The sequence below is a fragment of the Mustela putorius genome, unplaced genomic scaffold, assembly GCF_011764305.1.
Source record: "Mustela putorius furo isolate JIRA1106 unplaced genomic scaffold, ASM1176430v1.1 tig00003845_pilon_pilon_pilon, whole genome shotgun sequence".
Classification (NCBI taxonomy): Eukaryota; Metazoa; Chordata; class Mammalia; order Carnivora; family Mustelidae; genus Mustela; species Mustela putorius.
Window position 1 is genome coordinate 53,361,381 of NW_025421998.1, and position 22,760 is coordinate 53,384,140.

The 22,760-nt window shown below is 41.7% G+C and overlaps 1 protein-coding gene across 1 annotated transcript in view; it reads left to right on the forward strand.

The window, feature by feature from the left end:
- Positions 1–22,760, forward strand: part of DNAH11 (dynein axonemal heavy chain 11) — a 321,410-nt gene that overhangs the window by 71,110 nt on the left and 227,540 nt on the right. Inside the window, exons 21-28 of the mRNA XM_013051673.2 lie at positions 2,213–2,371; positions 3,275–3,358; positions 4,267–4,425; positions 5,920–6,042; positions 7,069–7,191; positions 8,459–8,683; positions 9,713–9,804; positions 11,329–11,455. Coding sequence (XP_012907127.1) covers positions 2,213–2,371; positions 3,275–3,358; positions 4,267–4,425; positions 5,920–6,042; positions 7,069–7,191; positions 8,459–8,683; positions 9,713–9,804; positions 11,329–11,455 — 1,092 coding nt within the window. The remainder of the gene's footprint in view (positions 1–2,212; positions 2,372–3,274; positions 3,359–4,266; positions 4,426–5,919; positions 6,043–7,068; positions 7,192–8,458; positions 8,684–9,712; positions 9,805–11,328; positions 11,456–22,760) is intronic.

Consider the following 22,760-nt stretch of genomic DNA (forward strand, 5'->3'; position numbering starts at 1 on the left):
CTGAATATAGTAGGACTAGGGTACCTTTATTTTGAAGTTGTTTGTGTGTGTGCCTGTGTGTGTGTGTGCATGCATGCACGCACGCACTCACGTATACACCTAATACTTACTGAAGCAGATTCATCCAGAGGCATGTATCTGCTTGTTCTGGGAGGGTGTGGTAGACCCTTGTACTCAAGGCACCTCACTCCACCAGACAAAACCTTTGACCCTCCAGAATCAAAGGGAGTAGTATGGTGAATCTCTCCTTTATAACTCGTTCTGTGGTAAACTTAGATTATGTGCTTTTGTTTCCTCAAAGCCAAAGACATAGGACACACTTGAATTAACATAACTAGGTGTGTATATTTAGGAATAAGTTAGTATAAGAAATGGAAAAAATGCTGACTGGAAGGGCTGTTGACTTTGGGGAGCATGGTACTCTAGATGATTCAAAGAATCCTTCATTAAAGCAGTTGCCAAAACACATGCACATTTGTGCAACCTGAAATGCATTGCTGAGCTCCCCAGAAAAGAAGAGGAAGCTCCTAAAGGGCAGGCAGGGAAAGAAATGGAGGAGCTAAATCGAGGGTGGAAAGCAGCAGCAAGCATAGAAGCCTGCACCGCTGCGGGGGCGCATGCAACGTTTCACACCACAGGGACAGGGAGATGCTTGGGAGCATGAGCACTGGTTACCTGGAGGGCCTAAATGACCATCAGAAGCAGACAACAGTAACTGTGTTATCTATACAAGGTAATAAATTAAATGTAGTATTTATGCAGGGTAATGCTTACACAGTAGTAGGAATCAATGAATTTCCCACAGCCTCATGAATATATATAAATGTGCCTCAAAAATAAAGATGAATTGGAATGTCTTAATACAGAGTATAAAATTATTCACATAAACTTCAGAAATAAACTTTAAGATTTTAGTATTTAGCAGTGCATACAGAGGTTATTAAAAAAAACAAACAGGAATATTAAATAAAAATTAGGTGGTTAATTCTATAGTGGGAAGGAGGGGAATAAAACCGAGGAGTCCATTAAAAGTGATTGAGAACATAGTCCTAAGCTGGATGGTGTGCGCACACACCCTTTGATGTGCATGGGATTTTCTTTCCTCCCAGAAAATGGGTGAAATGAAGAGAATTGTGGTTCTTGTTTATAAAGGTGTGACTTACAAAAATGAAATCCGTAACTCCTATAATGAAAGAAGATGAAAGTGCTGATCCTCCTCTTGGCATAGTAGGGAATCAAGAGTTAAAAACTGATGAAGCAAAAAGGATTAAGCATGAGTATTTAAATTAAAAAAATCAGAAGAACTAAAGTAATAGTTGGGTATTGAGAGGAGCATGGGAGAAAATATAAGTGGAAAAATAAAGTCAAGTCTTTAGTTTTATTTTGACAAAGCCGGTAACCTAATGTAGTGGCTCAAGTTGGTAAATGAAGAAGGAGTGGCCTGTGCACGGAATTAGAGTTAGAGAAATGGCGCCCAGAAGAACTGGAGAGAGAGAGCGAGCTGCTTCTGCCCCACCGCCGCCTCCTGCCCCACCGCCTCCTCCGTGCTCTTCTAACTTGGACCATGTGAATACACTGCTATGTTCATAAAAACTAAAATTAAGAGTTGGCTTATCGAGAAAGAAAAAAAGACTCCACTTACATTTGGCACAACAGACTCTCCTCCATCACTGGGATGATAGACCAGTTGGGGGAAAGATCGTCGTACAGTGAAGCTTCTCATCTGCTGTCTTTAGCTCCAGGGTTATATTTCGTGAATTCTCTTCAGTACAGTTTGTGCGGTTGATAACCTCTAGGATATTTTTTAGATCCGAAACTTTTTTAAAGAAGTGGTTGCGTCTTCAATGGAAGCTCTAGAGCCTCACCGTTGGCTCTCTAGAGCCGAGTCTCCAGCTGTACAATGAGAATCGGGAAGACAGTTGTCCCAGACGTCTGTTACCTGAGCAAATTTTGTTGAAGCAGGCGTGGGGGCATGATTGGGTTGCTGACTAATCTCCTCTCACTTTCTGAGTAGCCGTGAGTTTCCTCATCAGAACCCTACAGTTTACCAATAATTACACTGCCAGCTTCTTTTAATTTTCATTTTAAAGTAGAGGTTGCAAATGTGGACCTAGCCAGAGGTTCACAGAGCTGTGTGGCTTCTCTCTCTATGGCCGTTCACTGAGTGTGAAGGGTGTTGAGGTACGTGTGTGTGTGTGTGTTTTCTCCTTAGGCAAATCAAGAGCTTGAGGCATTGGAAGAAGAAATGTTACAGATGCAAGAATCGACCCACCTTTTTGAAGTGGCTCTTCCTGAGTATAAACAGATGAAGCAGTGTCGCAAAGAAATAAAATTGCTCAAGGGCCTCTGGGATGTCATTACTTACATTACAGTAAGACACTGCCTTTCTTTTTTTTAAATAGTTCTTTTGTATAAATAGGCAATTGTTAGTATCTATCTCAGTCTTTGGGGGCTTTATACTGTGAAATCTGTGGGCATTATAGTCTCCTCCCCCCCCGAATTAGAATTGTCTATCCCTATGAAAAGATTCTTCTCCAAATTATCATTTATTTTCTTTTTGGATCTGAATGAAACTGTATAGAGAGTTGATTGCTTCAGATTCTTTTCAGGGATTATGTAGGGTATAAATGAAAATAACACGTAACTATATACTACATGTATATGGTGACCTGTGTGTGCAAATTCATGTATACACTCCTACCTACATGTATGTGCGTACGGAACAGACCTGATTGAAGTTAATTTGCATGTTGTTAATTAAGTCCCAAACTTAAGTGAGTGAGTTCTGGGGAACCAGGTATATTGCAACACATATTATACATAATTTGAAGTTAGTCGAAAGCCATATAGAAATGTGTTCAGGGACATAGAATATGGTCAAGAAGTTAACGAGCATTTTGTCAATAAGGGACGAACACTGTCTTATGGAAGCTGATTTCGTGTTACATGAAGAATTTCAAAACCTGGTATTTAATGGTAATACACTTATCAATTCAGAGTCCTCAGGATTAAATGATAATGATAGTATGTAAATGGAATTTGTCACTGCTGCTGGAAATTAATACATCATAATGTTTTCACCTTAAGTTTGACATGTCCTGACAACTTTTTTGTTTTGCTGATAGGGAAGTTTTGACAAGTGCAGCTAATATTTAAATAATTGACTTTTCACTGGATGATGGAATCACTGTGTATCATCAGTTTATGTATTTTGCTGTGGAGACTTGCTTTCACCAAATGTTGTTGACACTTTTATCTGCTTGTGCGTTTTCAGAGAAGCATTGATAATTGGACTAAAACCCAGTGGAGACAGATTAATGTGGAACAGATGGATGTAGAACTCAGAAGGTTTGCCAAGGCAAGTTCCATAACTGTCGATTACAACCATTTCTCTTTCTCAGCCCCACCTCCTTCCATCCTGCCTAACCGAGGATCTGCTATGTTGGGCTGCATGTCCTTATTTACTTCAAACAGGATGATAGGAGACAGTACTTTTTTTTTTTTTTTTAAAACCCTGAGCCAGTTGCATTTCTAATCAAGCCTGCCTTTTTGTGAATGAGTGGATGAAAGCCTATTAGGGCAAATGGATTCATGAGTAGCGGCTATAATCTTGAACTTCCTCTGGCTATCTAGAACGGTGGATGTTAAGATTTAAAGTACTGGGGCTAAGAGGTTAAGATTATGAAAACTTTTGAGTCCTTTCCTTGGCAAACATCATTTTATAGTCAAATACAGCTTTTGATTCTGGGATTTGGGGCAATAATTGAAGCATGCCGCTTGGGAATGTATATGGAATACTGGGATCTTTGTTCTTGTTGACTGTTCTGCTATCCCAAAAAGGGGCTCAACATATACAGAACAGAGCTGATTTGAATATAGTGCTTTGATGTCTAGTCACGTGCCCTCTAAAGAGGGTAGAACCTCTTCGGATAAAGCCAAAATGCACAGAAGTGAAAGACAGCTAAAAACTGGCAGGGCCTTTGCTTTTTTTCTCAGAACATGTTTGCCTCAACTCATGAGGTTTCCTCATGGGATACCGGCGAGAGCCTGTGAGTAAGAAACCAGTGTCTCCAAGTGACTTGTAGGCAGAGGACTTGTGATAGACAGATGAGTGGATCCTTTTCTGTTTCTCTGGCTTTAGCCCTTAACCAATGGGCTTAAATTCTTCTACTCTTTCATAATCTAGGGAAAGGTACATTTATTCTTTCCTGGAACACAAATTGTGAAATGTACTAATATATATGTTTTTTTTTTTTTTAAATTTAGGAAATCTGGTCATTAGATAAGGAAGTCCGTGTGTGGGATGCTTATGCTGGCCTGGAAAGCACGGTGAAGGAATTGGCGGCCTCCCTGAGAGCGGTCATGGAGTTACAGAGCCCTGCACTCAGAGAGAGGCATTGGAACCAGCTGATGAAGGCCACTGGGGTCAGTTTTCTGGGTCTTGTTAATTGAGTATTTTTGTGACTGTGAAGTGTTATACCTTGGTTTACATTATTCATCTGGGATGAAGTGAAAAGACTTCAAGTCAAATGGGGGAGGTCAACTCCTCAAGATAGAACCAACAGACTGATCATGCAAAGATCCTCCTTCATCCCCCACTGTGAACTAAATGTCATCCCCTGACCCATCCCAGCGCACTCCCCACCCCAGTTCATACACTGAAGCCCAGGTCTAAGGTGAGGGCATTTGGAGGTGGGGCTTTGGGGAGATGATTAGCTCAGGAGGGTAGAGCTCTCATGAATGGGATTAGTGCCATTAGAACAGATGGAAAGACTGGACATTTCTACCCTCAGCCATGTGAGGCTACAGGAAGAAGACAGATATCAATAAATCAAGAGAACCTTCCCCAGGAACCCGTCCACGCTGGCACTCTGGTGCTGGACTTCCAGCCTCTTGAACAGTGAGCAAGTAAATAAATGTTCATTGTTTAAACCACCCCGTGGATGGCATTCTTTACAGCAGCCTGAGCCAAGACACCCTCCTTTGGTCTTTTACAGACTCTGTAACCTCAAAAAGACTCTTAACCTCTCCCTACTTTGCATTTTGTTTTTTATTACTACAGTGAGAGGATGCTGTGTGCTCTCATACATCAGAGGATTCTCGTAAGCATCGAGTGAGATGATGTGAAAGCCTTGTATAGAGCACAGCATGGCCACAAAGAACAGTAGTCGCAGGCTGGGGAGAGCCGGAGGGGCTGCAGTGACCAAGAAGCAGGGACTGGGTATTAGCAGCTGTGGGACAGGAAAGGGCTTTCCTGTAACCACCAAAGCAGAGTCAGCTCCTCAGGGGTGAGGGTTGTGGTTGGATTTGAGCACTTAGGAAGAGTAGAGAGCTTCTTAGCAAATACTGGAGGGTTGTAGGGGCGGTGAGGGGCAATAGTCAACAAGATGATGAGGAAATAAATGTGAAATATTTTGTCACATGGTAAATATGAATAATGATGCTATGAGTAAGGGTATTTTTTTTGCCAAGAAACTCAGATTAAATTAGTGAGAAAACTAAGTTAAATCACGGAAGCAACTGGGAATTATGTCCAGTGAATAGAGTACTTGAGGAAGAAAAGACAAATGAGCTACTCCCTGATTCCTGGGATTTCAACCAAATTAAAATAAATGAGCATGTGATTCTCTTTAAAAATGGGTTTTGTGAGCAAAGAGGTAAGAAATGAGCTGACGAAGGATATGAGACAAAAGAAAGTAGTGAAGTATGAACGTGGCCTAAGCCTTAGTTAGCTTCTGGTGGGTGATGCCTCAGTAACTCTGAGGTAAAAAACAGTAATCGTTCCCACCTTCTAGAACCAGAGGTTGCTCAGCACCTGACTTGAATATATTTAGCTGTGATTCAGCCTTCTGGCCATCAGGCACAAGAACCATTACTACACGTTTAATGTAAATTCTGCCCTTTTCTCTTCCTAATTAGGTCAGATTTTCAATCAATGAAGCCACAACTTTGGCAGATTTGTTAGCATTGCGGTTACACCAAGTGGAAGATGCCGTCCAAAGCATCGTGGACCAAGCCGTGAAGGAGCTGGGGACGGAAAAGGTGGTGTCTTGGGGCTGTTCCCAGTTACACTGAACTAGTTCTGTGCAGTAACTCCTGAGACTCAAAAGTCCCCGTGCCATGAGTGTGTGGACACCTGAGGCCCGTTTTCTCCTCTGCTGCTTGTGTGTGTGTGTGTGTGTGTGTGAGTGTGAGAGAGAGAGAGAGAGAGAGAGACAGACAGACAGACAGACAGACTCTGGCGGGGAAACTAAATCCTCCTAAACAGGAGGGTGGGCCCAGTCGTTGGTGACAGCGGGTGCTGGTGGTGGTGGGTGCCCGTGATAGCAGAGAACACGCCCTGTCATTTAGTTTGTTGCAAGCACTGCTCCGAGTGCTTTATATGATTTCATTTGATTCTGAGGTTGGTAATACTCTTGACCCTGTCTTACAGATGAGGAAACTGGGGTGCAGTGTGATAACTGACTCACCCCAGTTCACATCGCGTCTCCAAGCGCGACCGGGCTCCTGAGGGCTGACGCGTACATGATCTCTGTTAACCCTTTAGATGAGTTTTGGAGTCCCTTTCATCTCTGGCATTCTGTGTCAGTGAAGGATGTAAAACTCAGATCCAACAGAAGTTTGATAATAGAGTGATGCTTGTTTTTGTGAGATGGAATTCATTCTCTGAATATCATCACCATGAATTATTTGCAGGAAAATAATGAGGCCAATAATATTGGATAATGGTTTTTATTTATTTATATATTTTTTTTAGAATTTAAGAAGGTTTTTTAAAAATTTCACTTGGGGCGCCTGGGTGGCTCAGTGGGTTAAGCCGCTGCCTTCGGCTCAGGTCATGATCTCAGAGTCCTGGGATCGAGTCCCGCATCGGGCTCTCTGCTCAGCGGAGAGCCTGCTTCCCTCTCTCTCTCTGCCTGCCTCTCCATCTACTTGTGATTTCTCTCTGTCAAATAAATAAATAAAATCTTTAAAAAAAAAAAAAAAAAAAAAAATTTCACTTGATAGCCTAGATGTTCATCACAAAATAAACTTCTGTGCACATAACTTAATGCTGTTTATTTCTAGGCTATTACTGAAATCAGTCAGACCTGGACTTCCATGGAGTTCTCTTATGAAATTCACTATCGGACTGGCATTCCATTACTAAAATCCGATGAACAACTTTTTGAGACTCTGGAGCACAACCAAGTAAGATGGGTGTTTTGATTATAGATTTTTTTCTTTTAAGTGGCAATTTTGGGCTTTTTCCAAGTTCTAGTACTCGGTATTTATTCATTCATCAGGTGTCTACTTGTCCCAGACTCTGGGCATGGTACCATTTGCGATCAAAAGGTATGAGCACTTACTCTCAAGGAACTTGGACTTGAGCAGGGAGACAGATGGTAGGGCTCCAAGGGATCTAAGAAGTGACAGAGAGGTTTTGTGTTGGGGAGGGTAAGAGATTCAAGGAGAGCGTTGTGAGTTGGGCTGGTAAATCAGTAAAGAATGATGATCAGAGTCGGGTGTTTGGGGCACTGGGGACAGCAGTGGTTGTCAGGGGCTAGGGAGTGAGGAAATGTGGAGATGTTGGTCAAAGGGCACGCATTTCCAGGGATAAGATGAGTAAGTTCTGGGGATCTAAAGTATAATGTGGTGACTACAGTTAACACTACTGTATTGTCTACTGGAAAGTTATTAGGAGACTAGATCTTATTACCACACCCGCAAAAGTTATTCCATGAGGAATGGAGGTGTTAAGGAACCTATTGTGGTTACCATTTTGCAGTATATATATATGTATTCAGTATCACATGGTTCACTTTAAACTTCATGTAACATGTCGATAATAGCTTAATAAAATCAATTCTGGGGGAGAAGAGTCAAATGTACTAAGTAGTTAGAGGTGAAAGAGAATGAAAAGTGTCCTTTCTATTCAGTGACTTTCTGAGATTTCAATGTCAGAGAACGGAGAGAAGTGCTCACCAGACTGCTTGCCATCCATGCTTGGTAGTTGACAGAGAGGGAAGGAAAATGGAAGCCGAGAACTTAGGAAGCTGCAGAGAAGTTGCTTTTATATTTTCAATATTGGGGAAAAGGTATTTATAACCTTGCAATGGTTAATAGGCAGGACCTCAAGGAGAGAATGAGAGAAGGAAAAGGAATAAAATTTAATTCTTAAAGCTGTACCCTGGAGCACAGGGTTTTTTTTCTGCCTGTGAAGAGATATATGTTCTTCTTATAGAAGATACAGGAAATGCAGTTGCTTGTATTTCTCTCTCTCTTTTTTTTAAACATGTCAATATGAGTATTTAATGCCATCAGTTGATCTCTGTAGCCAATACTGAATGCCTGTTCCAGGTATTGCATGGTAAATCATAGGAATCCAGGAATCAACAGAAGAGGTATGGTCCCTCCCTCATGGTACTTGCAGTCTACCAACTGACCTAGTACTTCAAGCTCTTTGTCTTTCTCTTAGGTTCAGTTGCAGAGTCTACTTCAGAGCAAGTATGTGGAGTATTTTATTGAGCAAGTGTTAAGCTGGCAAAATAAATTAAACATAGCAGACTTGGTCATCTTCACTTGGATAGAAGTCCAGCGAACTTGGTCTCACCTGGAAAGCATCTTTGTTTGTTCAGAAGATATTCGAATCCAGCTTGTGAAAGATGCTAGAAGATTCGATGGAGTAGATGCTGAATTTAAGGTTCACAGCAGATACTGTTTTGTATCCTAGCAGTTTTCCAAACCATCTGAAAATCTTGTAAAGAACCATGATTTGGGGTATCGTATTTATAAAAATACATGGTTGCATTTTAGGAAGGTGGAGCAGGAAGCTCGCTTTTGTGAAAGCTTAGATAGTAAGTGTTCTAGGCTTTGCAGTTGCGTATGGTTTCTGTCACAACTACTCAGTGCTGCCATTGTAGTGTGAATGAAAACAGACACTGTGGAAACAAATGGGTGTGGGCATGCACCAATAAAACTTTATCAACACTGAAACTTGATTTCTTAGAGTTTTTATGTGAGAGAGAATATTAAGCTGCTTTTAACTTTTTCCACCAATTAAAAATATAAGAACCATTTTTAGTTTCTGGCCACACAAAAAGCAGCAGCAGGCCCAATACTTCCCTTAAGCCCTGCACTAAGGTGCAATAACATTAATCTTCATGAAGTAAATACTGCGGAGGGGATGCTGGTAACAAAACTATTAGTTACTTGTTTGTTGATTTTATAAGGGCCAAAGAAAACACCCAGAGATGCACGTGTGATCATGATGAATGATTTGAAATCCTTTCAGCGAAGAATAATGGCTATACTTTTTCATATAGAAATGAGGAATAACCTTTTTTTTTTCTTTTCTAAAGAAGAACACCCAGAGGAATACTATTTTAACTTCAAAGGAAGGAAAAATAGACCATTCAGCGTTCATCCCCTTTTCATATGTCAATGTCCTGCTTAAGATTCTGGGTTCTCTCTCTCCTTATTCTTTTTGTTCGTTTGGACCCAGAATGGTCAGAATTCCCATTGAATTTATTTTGATAAAAACTGTGTGATTATACTTTGTTTTGGATCTTCATTTAAAAGCTTAAAAGGAGATGTGGCTAGGCCTGGTGTTAGAAGTCTCTTTAACCATACTTTCTTAGAGCTTGTTCTTCATTTTTAAATGCCCCAAAGGATGAAAAATTGAGGAAAGTAAATTCTAATACCAGTGGTTCCATCTTACACTTTCATACAGGAGTTAATGTTGAAGACAGCTAAAATAAAGAATGTTCTAGAAGCAACATGCAGACCTAATCTCTATGAAAAACTTAAAGATTTACAGTACAGGTAAGATAAAACTATAAAGTGATCAATTTGTCGTAATTTTATGAGATTGCTTTCAAGTATCTTATAGTATCTAACATCGTGTTATTGTAGGTAGACCTGTATTAAATTACTATACAGTTTTGCTTAGAGCTGTCTAGTTGCCTTGGACATAATAGATGGTGTGTATATAATGTAAACCAAATACATTTCTCTTGGCTGAAAGGAGTACCATAGTAGTAAAACTGGAATATTATCAAGAGAACTGATATGATTGATTGATTACTTTTTATTGAAGTATCCTACAAATATTTATTAAGCATCTACTCTATTCCAAGAACTTGGTTTGCTCTTAGTGATTTTGAATCGTTTATTTTGTATATAGTTTATACTAGAAATTACCCTTAGAAAGCCTGTTAGTACTTAGGAAATCCTTAAGGGCCATTTGTAATTTCTAACACAGAATTCTACACAGCAGCTATGGTGGTTAGGATATTCTGGCTTTTGATTAAAAAGAGGCAGTCAGCTACTGAAAGAAGAGGTTTATGCAGAATTCTGATCACTTTTTATTGCAAGGTAGAAAAGAGCTCTAGATAAAAAATATTACATAAGCAAAATTATTTCATAATCTGTAGGCTCTCTAGATATAAAGTTACCCATAAGTTTTAAAGGGTATTTCTATAGAAGTTAATTCTTTCTTTTTTTTTTTTTTTTTTTAGAAGTTTATTTAAGTTATCTTTATACCCAGGTGCAGGGCTTGAACTCATGGCCCTGAGATAAAAATTCACACGCTCTTCAGACTGAGCCAGCCAGGAGCCCCAGAAGTTAATTATTTCTTAGTGATCTTGGGGTCTTGGGGGTTCTGCCTCTGGATCATCTCTGCCAAGAATGATAAAGCAGAAATGATTCTGAGTCCTAGGATGCCTCTGAATACCAGAAAGGGCTGAAGCCATGTGTGTTTTGTAGGCATTCAGTGGGTAAAGGAAGACCTTGAACCAAAGACATCTTAAATAATGCATTTAGTGTTCAGGAGGAGTGATGCTGAACCTAGCTGACCTTGCTGAGTAAGAGTGTATTTAAGAAAAGTGACAAGTGGGGCACCTGGGTGGCTCAGTTGGTTAGGCATCCAGCTCTTGATTTCACTTCAGTTTGTGGTGTCAGGGTTGGGAGATCGAGCCCCACATGAGGCTCTGTGCTCTGCTGAGAATCTGCTTGAGATTCTCTCTCTATTCCTTTGTCCCTCCTCCTATGCTTTCCTGCTCACTTTCTCTCAAATCTTAAAAAAAAAAAAAAAAGGAGTGATATCAACCTAAGTCTAACCTCTGTTTAGCCTCAGCCCATGGTGTGGTGTGTGTGTGCACCTGTCTCCTACTTGACAATATTTGTAGATTAGTCACAAGCATGATGATCTAAGAGGAGTGAGGCTGCGTGTTAGACAGTGAGCTTATTATGGTGAGTGGACAGACGGGAGGAGCTGGTGTTAGTTTTGTTGGTGTTTTAACAACTGAATGTGAAAGAGAGGCTTAAAAAGCGTTTCCATTCCCATAGGCTTTCTCTCTGTGAAAAAGCTCTCGCTGAGTACCTGGAGACCAAGCGTGTGGCTTTCCCGCGGTTCTATTTCATCTCTTCTGCGGACTTACTTGACATTTTCTCAAAGGGAGCTCAGCCTAAGCAGGTAATGTATATTTTTTTGAAGTCTCATATTTTACTATATCAGCTAAGGAATGCTACAGTTTCTCTGTCGTTGTCAGATGCCACCTACGTAGCTTGTCACATGCGTCAGGAACTAGAAAATCAGCAATAAAAATTCATAATGCAGCAACAGAAGGATGTCAGAGCTGGTGCTAAAGGAACCAAGTCCATGGGGCATCTGGGTGGCTTGTTCAGTTAATCATCCAACTGTTGATATCAGCTCATGTTTTGATCTCAGGGTCATGAGTTCAAATCCCAAACTGGGCTACATGCTAGTTGTGGAACATACTTAAAAACCAAAACCAAAACCTAAACAAAACTATATCCTCAGTAAAGGGAAAGGGTATCAAATGTGCAAGGCTTAGTGACCTGCAGGAAGTTAGTAGAAGAAACATAGGCTCTAAATCCCCAGAATTCCGAGACAAGGGCTGGAGTAGCTCTTGCCTGGTTAGCAGCTTTCCTAGCACAGAAGATCTCCCTTGGAACAAGGGATGTCACAATAATGATCTCAAACTGGTCCTCAGTGGTGCCAGAGGTGGATAGGCGCCCAGTTGTGCACCTCGTCAACCTAACCCTCTCATGTAACCCTACCTGTGCAGGAACAACAGCCCACCCATGACAGTATTTAAAGCAAACAAAAGCAGTTGCCATCTGCAGTCATCTGAATGCTCAGATCACAGAACAGACGTGGTTCCATCCCAAAACCCTCCTTCCTGCAAACTTTGGGAGGCTGTCGCCTTTGACTTGTGTCTCTTCAGTTTCTGACATTCACTGAGGTAGTTCTGGGGTGACAGCTGACAGGGGCTCTTCCTTCTAGAACAGACTGTATAGAAGAGGATGGTAATCCCTGAAGCTGTGCTTTATTGTTGAGGATTTCTCTTCATGATCTTTCTCGAGATGTTTTTATGCATAGTCTTGGGACCCAGTAGTTTTGCTGAATTCTGCTCTTCTTTGGACACAATATCTTGATTCTTTCTCTCCCATTCATCATTTCTCTTGGAACCTAACTTTGGTGGGATGGCTCTGCTGTCCAAGTGCAATCATGCTATTGATGACAGATTTGTTCATCGAACTTGGGCAACATTTTCAGGGTCAACCCTCAGTCATGGTTTCCTATATCCATGCTAACTTCCAGATGGTCTTGTGAATAAAATCCCTCTGATTTCATTGACTAACAACCTGGTATATCCATCTCTCATTATGTATCACACAACTGGTTGTTTGGGGTGTTTTTTTTCCCTTGAATTAGTCTCAGAGCTGTCATAACATTCGCGTGACCAGCTGCTGGACCCTCGAACATGATAGTGAGGTAGAAGGTATTATATTCCATTACAGGTCTATGTTCCTGAAGACTTGGAAATCCAAAATACTTACAATTCTGAATTCTCAGTGTGAAAATTAGAAGGGAAGGATAAATCTGTAACTGGGATAATATTGTTTTTCCTTTATTTACATTCTTTAAACATAATAAGTGTTTGTATGATTGGCTTATCAAACGGCGTTAATTACAGAGAGTACAGACATGAAGTTTTATTTTCTATGACTATTAATTGCAAACGTACACTGTCGAATCTCCTTGAACCGAGTAGCAAACCACTTAAGAACACTCGGGGTAGGTATCCTACATCCCGGTCTCTTTTCCTTATTTAAAAAATAAAACAACAGCAGCAGCAGCAACAGAAAACAGCTCAGCAAGGTCTAGTTACAAATCCAGTCTTACCTCTGTATGGAAGCCAGGCTTTCCCGTAATGAATTTGGAGGTGGCAAGGAGATACTGATTATTTTCTTAACTATCCCCTTCCCACCCATTTGTCGTGGAGAGGAAGTGGAGCTACCATCTGTCAGTCACTTGCATTTCTTAGTACTCATTCTTGATTCCTTCACCAGCAGTGATGGACTTTTCTCTGCCCTCAACAGCAAGCATCTACCTGTTGGGTCTCTTGTGGAAAATGGGTGTCGGGCCTCAGGGGACAGAGAGGAACCTCGTAGGGGATGTATACTACACAGTCAACTCTGTCTTGGCACTTCCAGTTCTTGCTCTGGGCAGTGAAATCCGCCATTGGCTTACATCTTCTCTTTCTTTTCCACCTCAGCAGGCGGCCAGCAAGGGACATCTCACAGATGGACCTCTGGCAGTCACCTGTAGCTTCTATGAGGGATTCTCCCACACCTCTCTCACTTGATGACTCAAGGATGGGGGCTGAGCAAAGCAGTCCTTCACCTGCCCCATAAGGAGTGAGGAAAAGCCACAGCATCCCCTCATGGGCTGAGAACTTGCAGCTGTGAGAGGGTCACCTCTTGTCCCCTCCATTCTGCGGTCCTGGCTATAGAAAGGGCGGATGGCAGTAGACGATGGTAAGGGGCTGAGCTGTGGTTTACAGGCCCTGGAGGGACTAAGCTGTCCCGACCCGTTTGCTGTCCTCAGAAGATGTGCCTACGCGGTGCCCCTCGGTCCTTACTGGAAGCCCTAGACTGCTGCTGGGGGCACAGCTCACTACCGTACTTCTCACTTTATTTCCAAAGAATCAAGCAGTGCTTTGCGCCTTAGCCGGATGACATGTTGGGTTGCCGGTACCTGCGTCCGCCGTGCCAACTTTGTTTTTTTCCACTATCCTTTCTAAGTCCTAGGACGAGTTGTTTTTTATGTATATAAACTTCAAAGGTGTACCTTTGAGATCATTCTTTGTATGTTTTCAGTGTCCCTTTAATACTGGAGTGTCCTCTGACATGACTGGCACTTACCCTCTCACCCTTCCTTCCGAGCTCCGTAGTCAGAAGTTGGACATCTCCAGTTCGGGAACATGGCTCGGTCCTAGTACTGCTACTGCTCCTTAGTGAATGACTAGATAGTATAAGACGGTAAAAAGATTTTAAATTAGAATGAAACCGAATATTTAGGCTCCTGCACAGAAGTCTCCAGAACTGCTCACAGCCGGGCTGATCAGTGCCACCGGCAGCATTGTCCACCGCGTGCTTCTGCTCGCCAGCAGAAGGGTCCAGTGAACGGCACCTGGGTGGTGCAGTGAGTTAAGTAAGCGTCCAGCTCTTGATTTTGACTTAGAGCAGAGCCCTGTGTCCAGCCGCACACTCAGCATGGAGTCTTCTTGGGAGACTATCTGTCTCTGCCTTTTACCGTACCCTGCCCTGCTCCCGCCAAGTAAATGAATCTTTAAAAAAGGGGGGAGGGGAGTCCAGTTATGTGGCTACAATGTAAACATGGTTTATAGATGTCCTGACCTGCCAGCTTTTGGAAGCGTTAGGTTATTTTTTTTACCCTGTGGTTTTCACCTTAATTCCATAGTACTTCTATAATTTAAATTCAATTAATTCACCTCTAGTGTATTAATAGTTTCAGAAGTAGAGTTCATTGATTCACCAGTTTTGCCTAACACCCAGTGCTCATTGCATCACATGTCCTCCTTAATGTCCATCACCCCGTTACCCCATCTCCCCAGCCCCCTCCCTCCCATCCAGCAACCCTCAGTTTGTTTCCTAAGATTAAAAGTCTCTTACAGTTTGTCTTTGTGATTTCATCTTCTTTTATTTCTCCCTCCCCCATGTTCATCTGTTTTGTTGCTTAAATTCTACATGTGAGTGAGATCATATAATAGTCTTTCCTTGATTGACTTATTTTGCTTTGTATAATACCCTCTAGTTCCATCCACATTGCAAATGGCAAGATTTCATTCTTTTTGATGGCTGAGTAGTATTCCATTGTATATATACACCACATTTTCTTTATCTGTTCATCTGTTGATGGACATCTGGGCTTTTTCCATAGTTTGGCTTTGGCAGACATTGCTGCTTTAAACATTGGGGTGCATGTGCCCCTTTGGATTCCTACATTTGTATCTTTAGGGTAAATACCCAGTAGTATGATTGCTGGGTCATAGGGTAGCTCAATTTTCAACTTTCTGTGGAACCTCCATGCTGTTTTCCAGAGTGGCTGCACCAGCTTGCATTCCCGCCAATGGTGTAGGAGGGTTCCCCTTTCTCCGCATCCTTGCCAGCATCTGTCATTCCCTGACTTGTTCATTGTAGCCGTTCTGACTGGTGTGAGGTGGTGTCTCATCGTGGTTTTGATCTTTACTTCCCTGATCCCAGTGATGTTGAACATTTTGAAAGGATTAGATTTTTGCTATTTTTGAAATTGGTATTTTAAACCCTACTCAAAATGTGATCCCACTGAGTTTTTGTAGTTACATTAATGAAACTTCTGACAATTCACATTCACATAAAATGGTATCCTACTGTTAGTAAAGGTGCATTATTAGAAAAGGTGTTTCACTTACTCTGTGGTGCAGATAACCGCTCAGATAACCGCTCGGGAGTGACTAAGGTGGGCAGGGAAGTGAGGAGGAGGTAAGGGCAGCCTGAGATGGCTAGCACCACGGTCAGCGTCTTTCCCTCAAGCAGTTCTGCAGAGTGAAGGTGCTTTCAGAGTTCTTGGTCACTTACTAGGGAATAGTTAGTTGATGGTTTTGGTAATTACACCAAAGAGCCTGACCTTGCTACACTCTTACCTGCTTTTCAATATCAGAATCTGTTTTGGACCACCAGACACAGCTTTTCCGTCTTTGCCTTTTGTCCTTAGAATACTGAATGTGCTCCCTGCAGTGTGACCAAAATAACAAGGCCACCACGGCCTGTGGAGTAACAATGCAGTTTGGCCAGGAAAGAAACCCTTTGTGGGGAGATAACTCATGTTGACATCTTGTGAATGACTTGAATTCTTTAACACCCCTCCCCTCTAACCGTCACACTCGATTTGACAGCGTTAGCCCAAGTGGGAGTTTCTGCAGTTCATTATGGAATTCTATGAGCCTGTACCCCTTAGCCAGGGAGGTCTGATAGCACTATGACCTCTGTCTCGTAAGCAGAAATTCCCTAGTACGTTGGAATGCTAGAGGGATAAAATCAGTGTGTCTGTTGTGCCTTCAGTGAGGATTAGCTGCTGGGAAGTTGGTTAAGATCAAGCTGTAAAGATGTCCTCCTTCAGAATTCACCCTGCTCTCCCAGAGGCCTGACCGCTCTAAAGGGGCCCTGTGTGGGCCCTGCCTACCTGCAGAATCAGCATCTCTGGGAGCTAGTTATGGAAATACACACCTAGGGGGGCACTTGCAGGATCCACTGACATGGTGCCGTAGTTATGCGCAACTGGTTTGAAGTTACACATTCATTACTAACATTCTCTGATTCCGCCCTTTAGAAGAACATCCTTTTGTGGTTTTTTTTTTTTTTTTTCCCAAGTGTCTGGTGTAGTGGTTACAGGCAGACAGAATAACGGTCCTTTGTTACGCGGCGCCTTCACATAGCAGACAATTTCATGTAGTCAAAATGTGTTTAGCCCCTGATTCCTAATAACTTGAAAGATCCTTTTGTGGTAGAAGAGTTTCACATTTTTTTCCTCCCTTGTCCACGGCCTGATGAGTGACAGCTTCTCCATGATGGAGCTGAGCTAAAGAGAGACAAGCTTGCGATGGGAAGAGCAGCATTTGTATCGCGTAAGGCGGGGTAGCCCTGAGCTGACCGCAACCAGGGAGTGCTTTAAAGGCAGAACCAAGGAAATGAAATTTTTATTTTTTATTTTAACATTTGTTTGTTTGTTTGTTTGTTTTTAGGGAGAGAGAGAGCATTGTGAGAGCATGGGGGTAGAGGGGCAGAGGAAGGGGAGGGAGAAAATCTTAAGCAGGGGCTCGATCTCACAACCCTGAGATCATGACCTGAGTCAAAATCAAAGTTGGACACTTAACCAACTGACCCACCCAGGTGCCCCTGAGTAACTGAGTTTTTAACTTTAATAAATTTTAATGGATTTAAATGTAAATACTGGTATTTGATTTCGTTATTAGAAAACAGAAGTATGTTTGAATCAACTTAAGCATGTAAATCTACCTGTACCGCAGTATATTTTATGAAATTGAAATACAGATCAAGTATCTCTGATGAGGACTCCAAATTGAGATATGCTGTAAATATATACTCCTGACTTGAAAGATTAACTATGAAGAAAAAAATGTAAAATGTCGGAAGCATTTCAGATATGCTAGGTTAAATAAGATACATTAAAGTTAGTTTTGCCTGCGTCTTTTGACTTCTTTCAGCATGGCCACTAGGAATCCACTGTTTGGAAATCGAGGTCACAGTGCAGTCTCTAAAATGAGAAGATCGGGGGTGCCTGGCTGGCTCAGTTGGTAGAGCATGTGACTCTGTATTTTGGGGTTGTGAGTTCAAGCGCCATGTTGGGTGTAGAAATTACTTAAAAATGAATTTTTTTTAAAAGTGAAAAGAGGTGGTCAGAAATACATATATACTCAGAAATGTTAAAAGTTTCCATCAAGAATTCTTCAGCGATGTCAACCCAAACCTACATGAGAGGAAATCTGCCTACTTGTCTATTAAAAAAAATCCCCAAATTTGTGGTGATTGCACAGATGGCACTAAACTGGTAGCCTTACTGGTCTGTAAATATAGGCATCTGGAAAAGTGCATGTCAGGAATGGGCTTCGTATTTGGTGACAAAAAGCCCTGCTGGATCTTTGGGGTACATAGGTAAGACACCACGTTTCTACAAGCACGGTGTGTTTCTGTAGGGTGCTAGCATTCGGTTGTCTCCACACTGTGGGGAGACACAATCTCTTTTCTCACAGAGATGAGTCTTCCTTCAATGACTATGGTGAAAAAGGCTCAGAATTCAAGTGGTTAGTTGAGGGCATGCAAGAGTGAATGTGTTTTATTTGAAACACAATCAGTGAACAACTGCAGCTTCTTAGAAGAAATAGAAGGCTGAAGGGCTGTTAGGTACATAAAGTGGAGGAAGGGGTTGCCCTTGAGTTTGGGCTGGGACTGAGGATGGACTGAGGAAGAGGCAGTAGAAGGAAACAAGCATAGAAGATGCTCATGGTTTCAAACATCTTGCTTTCATCTCTACCGACCTTCCAGTCAGCAGGGAGGCATAGAAGCTGCTCACCTAAGTGTCATTTGTCCTAGAAGTGGCCACGTGAGAGCAGAATCACATGACGTAGGTGGCGAATATGTCATGTTGGACATGGGTGCCTTCCTGCAAAGGTAGCCTCGTACTCAAAGGACTGAGGTATTCACGTGTGTGACAAGAAAATAGACCATCTCACTTTACATATGTCATAAATTATATATCTCCTTGGGATTATCCTTGATTATCCTCACAAAATACCTAATAGATGGTTAACCACAAATTGTGTAACAGTAGATCCACTTTTTGGGGTTCATTTTGCAAGTGTATTGCCACTGATAAGATTTTTGTTCCCACTCTGTTATAGGAATCCTCTCCACAACCAAGTTATAACTTACACAACAAAATCAGGGGTATTACAATGTGGGATTAAAACAAAATATCACCTTAATATTATGAGATCCAAAAATTAAGCCTTATAAATTCTGGATCCTGCCACCAAGGAGTTGTCGGCCTTGCTGTGGCATCTAGAATTCCTGGTCCTCACAGAGGTCATTTGGCTTCAGTTTAACATCAGAGGGCAGGGCTTCTGGCCAAAAGAGATGAGCTTTTCACAGAGTACTGTGCATTCTGGGAACCACTAGAAAGGCTGGATAAAATGGCCAACTAAATCTGCTTAAATGTGTCACAGAGTTCTTAAAGAACATTGAAGAAAAGTCCACAGCTCAGGGCCTAAGATATGAGCAGAAAGACACCATAGATTTGCCTGATGTTTGCTACTGATGTTTCCTTGGCAACATTTGACTATTTGTAAGATACGACAAAGAGCATAAAAAGCTGATCAGAACTTTGATCAGTATCATGGACCTTAAAAGGAGGAGAAAGAAAGAACTAGAATCAGGCACCATCAAGGAAGATGTTCTTCAGAGAATCAAACAATGTAAATGGTTCTGAGGTGATTTGGGTATAAATGTGCAGGGATGAGGGAAAGGGGCATCTGCCACATACTGTCTAAAAAATCAATTCCAGTGAATGTAGTTAGAAATTTGGAAGGTACAACAACAAAATATATAATATAGGAGAAAGAATGATATTTGAGCAAAAATTTCTCAAGTTGGACATGAAAGTATTGAGTGTAGAGTAAAGGTTGATGGATTTGACAGTATTTAAGTTGAAAACATTTCCTTATTAAAGGATACTGTTAAGGTACTAACAGTGTAAGCCACAAAGTAGAGAAAGATGTTGGCAGTGCCTCAAACAAGCAAAAGGCTCATATGCAGAATACACAGTGAACTCCTACATTCAAAGAAGAATGGACAGATCGATAATTGGGTGTGAAAGTAGGCAGAATACACAAGGAGGCTGTTCACAAAAGAAGTCTTTGTAATGGCCAATAAATAGGAAAAGTTGCGTAACTCTGTAAGTTATCAGAGAAATGCAAATTAAAGCCACAAAGAAATCTACACGAGTGCTTCTGGCCAAGATGGAGTAGGAGGAGCTGGGTTTACCCACCTGCTTGAAAGAACCCAACACTTTGACAAAATATGTGAAGCGGGATCTTTTTAGACATGGGACCTAGGACACCAAAGGACAGCAGTTCATGAGAGACTTGAAACAAAAGAGGTGAGCTCTGTGCTGGTTCCTGTTGTTTCCTCGAGTGAGATTCCAGGCATCGTACAGGGAGGGAGAACTAAGCAGGATTTGGTGGGCTCCTGGAGTTGAGGGCTCAGAGCTGAGAGTCTGAGCAGGAGAAGGCAGCAAGGGTTAGCAGAGCTGAGTACCAGAGGAGAGAACTGTAGAGAGAGAACTGCAGAAACTTCTAGAGGGGTTTCTTAGAGTCTTCAGCAGGGAGAATAATTAGCCCTGGTTACACACTATCCCATTTCTGCCAAACTAATATTAAAAGTAAGATCCGAAAGGATCACATTGTTTCCAAGTAATTTAACTGTATCCCAGAACAGAACTCAAGAAGATAGGAATAAAAATATATTTAGTTCCAAGGAGGGTAACTTTGTGATGTGTGACATACCATTAAAGATACAGAGCATCTGAGGAGGAGTATGCAACCCTCAGAAAAAAGAAAGGGGGGATATTCAACTTTTATAAAGAGGAAACTTACCCATCAAAATGGATACGAATGTTAGGATTAACAGACCAAATCATTTAAAGTTATAGCTGCATTTGTACGTTCAGAAAATGAAGTGGAGATATGGAAAAGATAAGAAAGTTCCATATGTGTGTATATCAGATATCCTTAAGTGTGGAGGAAGGGAGCCAGAAAAAATACTTGTGGATAACAGCCAAAAGATTTCTCACTTGATGAAAAGTAGACATCCGTAGATTTCAGCTCAGTGAACCGAAGCACAAGCTACAAAGAAACCTAGATCAGATCACTCCTATTGGTCATAGCCAGTGATAAAGAGATCCAGAGATCTTCCATAAAGTCACATTATGTACAAAGGAGTAAACATAAGCATGGTGAAAGGCTTTGCAGGGCAAATGAGGAAATAGGGAATCAATAGCTCCAAGGAACAGAAAGAAAAAAAATCCACCTATAATTCTTTATGCAGGGAAAACATCTTTTAAAAGTAAAGTCAAAATAAAGAGGTTTCCAGACTCAAAAGCTGAAAGATTTCCTCATCAGCAGACTGGCAATACAAGAAATGTTAAAGGAAGTGCTTCAGGCAGAAAGAAGATGGTACCAGATGGAAACCTGGATCTACACAAAAAATTGTCAGCATTGAAATGTTAACTGTGTGGCACGAGACAAGACAGACACATCAGCTATCCATCAGAAGGCAGAAGGATAAGAAAGAACAGAGTCTTTGAAATGCTACCTGCACTCAAGCCCTCATTCTGTAGATGAGTGACTAGGTTACTGCTTTACTTTTCTGAACATCAGTTTCTTTGTATACCAAGCGGAGAAAACCGTAGATACTATCTCTTTGATTTCTGGGCAAGAAATGAAACGAAGTAGGTAAAGAAACACAAAAAGGACTTATAATAATGTAAAAATAAGAACAGCCCCAAATTCTTGCCCTCCATGCATCTGTGCCCTCGTAGTAGTGTGATGGTGCCTTTTCATCCACGCTAGAGCTTGTATCTCTGTCTGGACTGTGATGGGACTTGTTTGAGCCCAGCGGATCATTAGCAAGAGTTTGACAAGCCCCCCCCCCCCTCCGCTAGGGCATACCCTCTTGCCCCTTCTTGGAAACCTCAGACTACGGCATCGTGAGGGAGCCCCGGCCAGCCTGCTCGAGGAACAGCACACGCCGTCGCACGTTAGGAGCTGGGGAACCAGCCTCTCTGTGAGCAAAGCTACTGATGACCAGCCGACCACAGACATGAGGGCACCGGGTGAGGCAACCCAAAGGCTCACACGCAGAGTTAGAAGGAAAGAAAGTGTTGCTGTTTTAAGCCCCTGGACTTTGGGGTAGTTAATCACACTGCAGAAGCAAATTCAAACACATTAGTGAGGTATTTACATTTATGGGCCTAAGTACTTGAATAGGCATTCACCAGTCTCAAGGACTTATACGTGCTACTGATTTTTGACGTTAGAGATTTTACTTGAGGGGCGCCTGGGTGGCTCAGTGGGCTAAAGTCTCTGCCTTCGGCTCAGGTCATGATGCCAGGGTCCTGGGATTGAGCCCCGCATCAGGCTCTCTGCTCAGCAGGGAGCGTGCTTCCCTGCCTTCCTCTCTGCCTACTTACGATCTCTGTCTGTCAAATAAATAAGTAAAATCTTAAAAAAAAAAAAAAAAAAAAAAAGAAAAAAAGATTTTACTTGAAATTGAGAAACAAAACAAAATATTGAATACTAAGCCACAGAACTGGGTTTGTCTGGCTTCTCTCCATTTTGTTTTATTTTGTTTTCCTTTGTTTTGTTGCTTTTTCTGGCTGAAGATACTTTGATAAGAGCTGTGGCATTGTTTTGACATCACTGAGGATGGGAGGACTGTGAGAATATCATGAATTGGCATGTTTCCCTCTCTTGTCTGTTTGTCCATGGAGTTCCTCAGGCTTTGACCTGACTTGGCATTAGAAAAACACATAGGCTCACACAAAGAGATGCCAATATCAATCCCATCAAAAGACTAACATTAAAGAGACAAGATGAAGTAATGGTAAGAATGTGGACCCAGGGACGCATTCTACTCTAGCCACTGAGATCATAAATTGAGAACGACCTTTCAGGAAATCTATTTAACCGTGTCTTATTAGTATGAAAGTCAGAAAACGTAATTTTCCAGCATTTTCTTTTTTCCTTGTGTGCTCAGAAGTGTATACATATGTGGACCAAAAAACGTATACAAGAATTTTCCTACCTACTTCATCATTATTTATCATAGTTCCA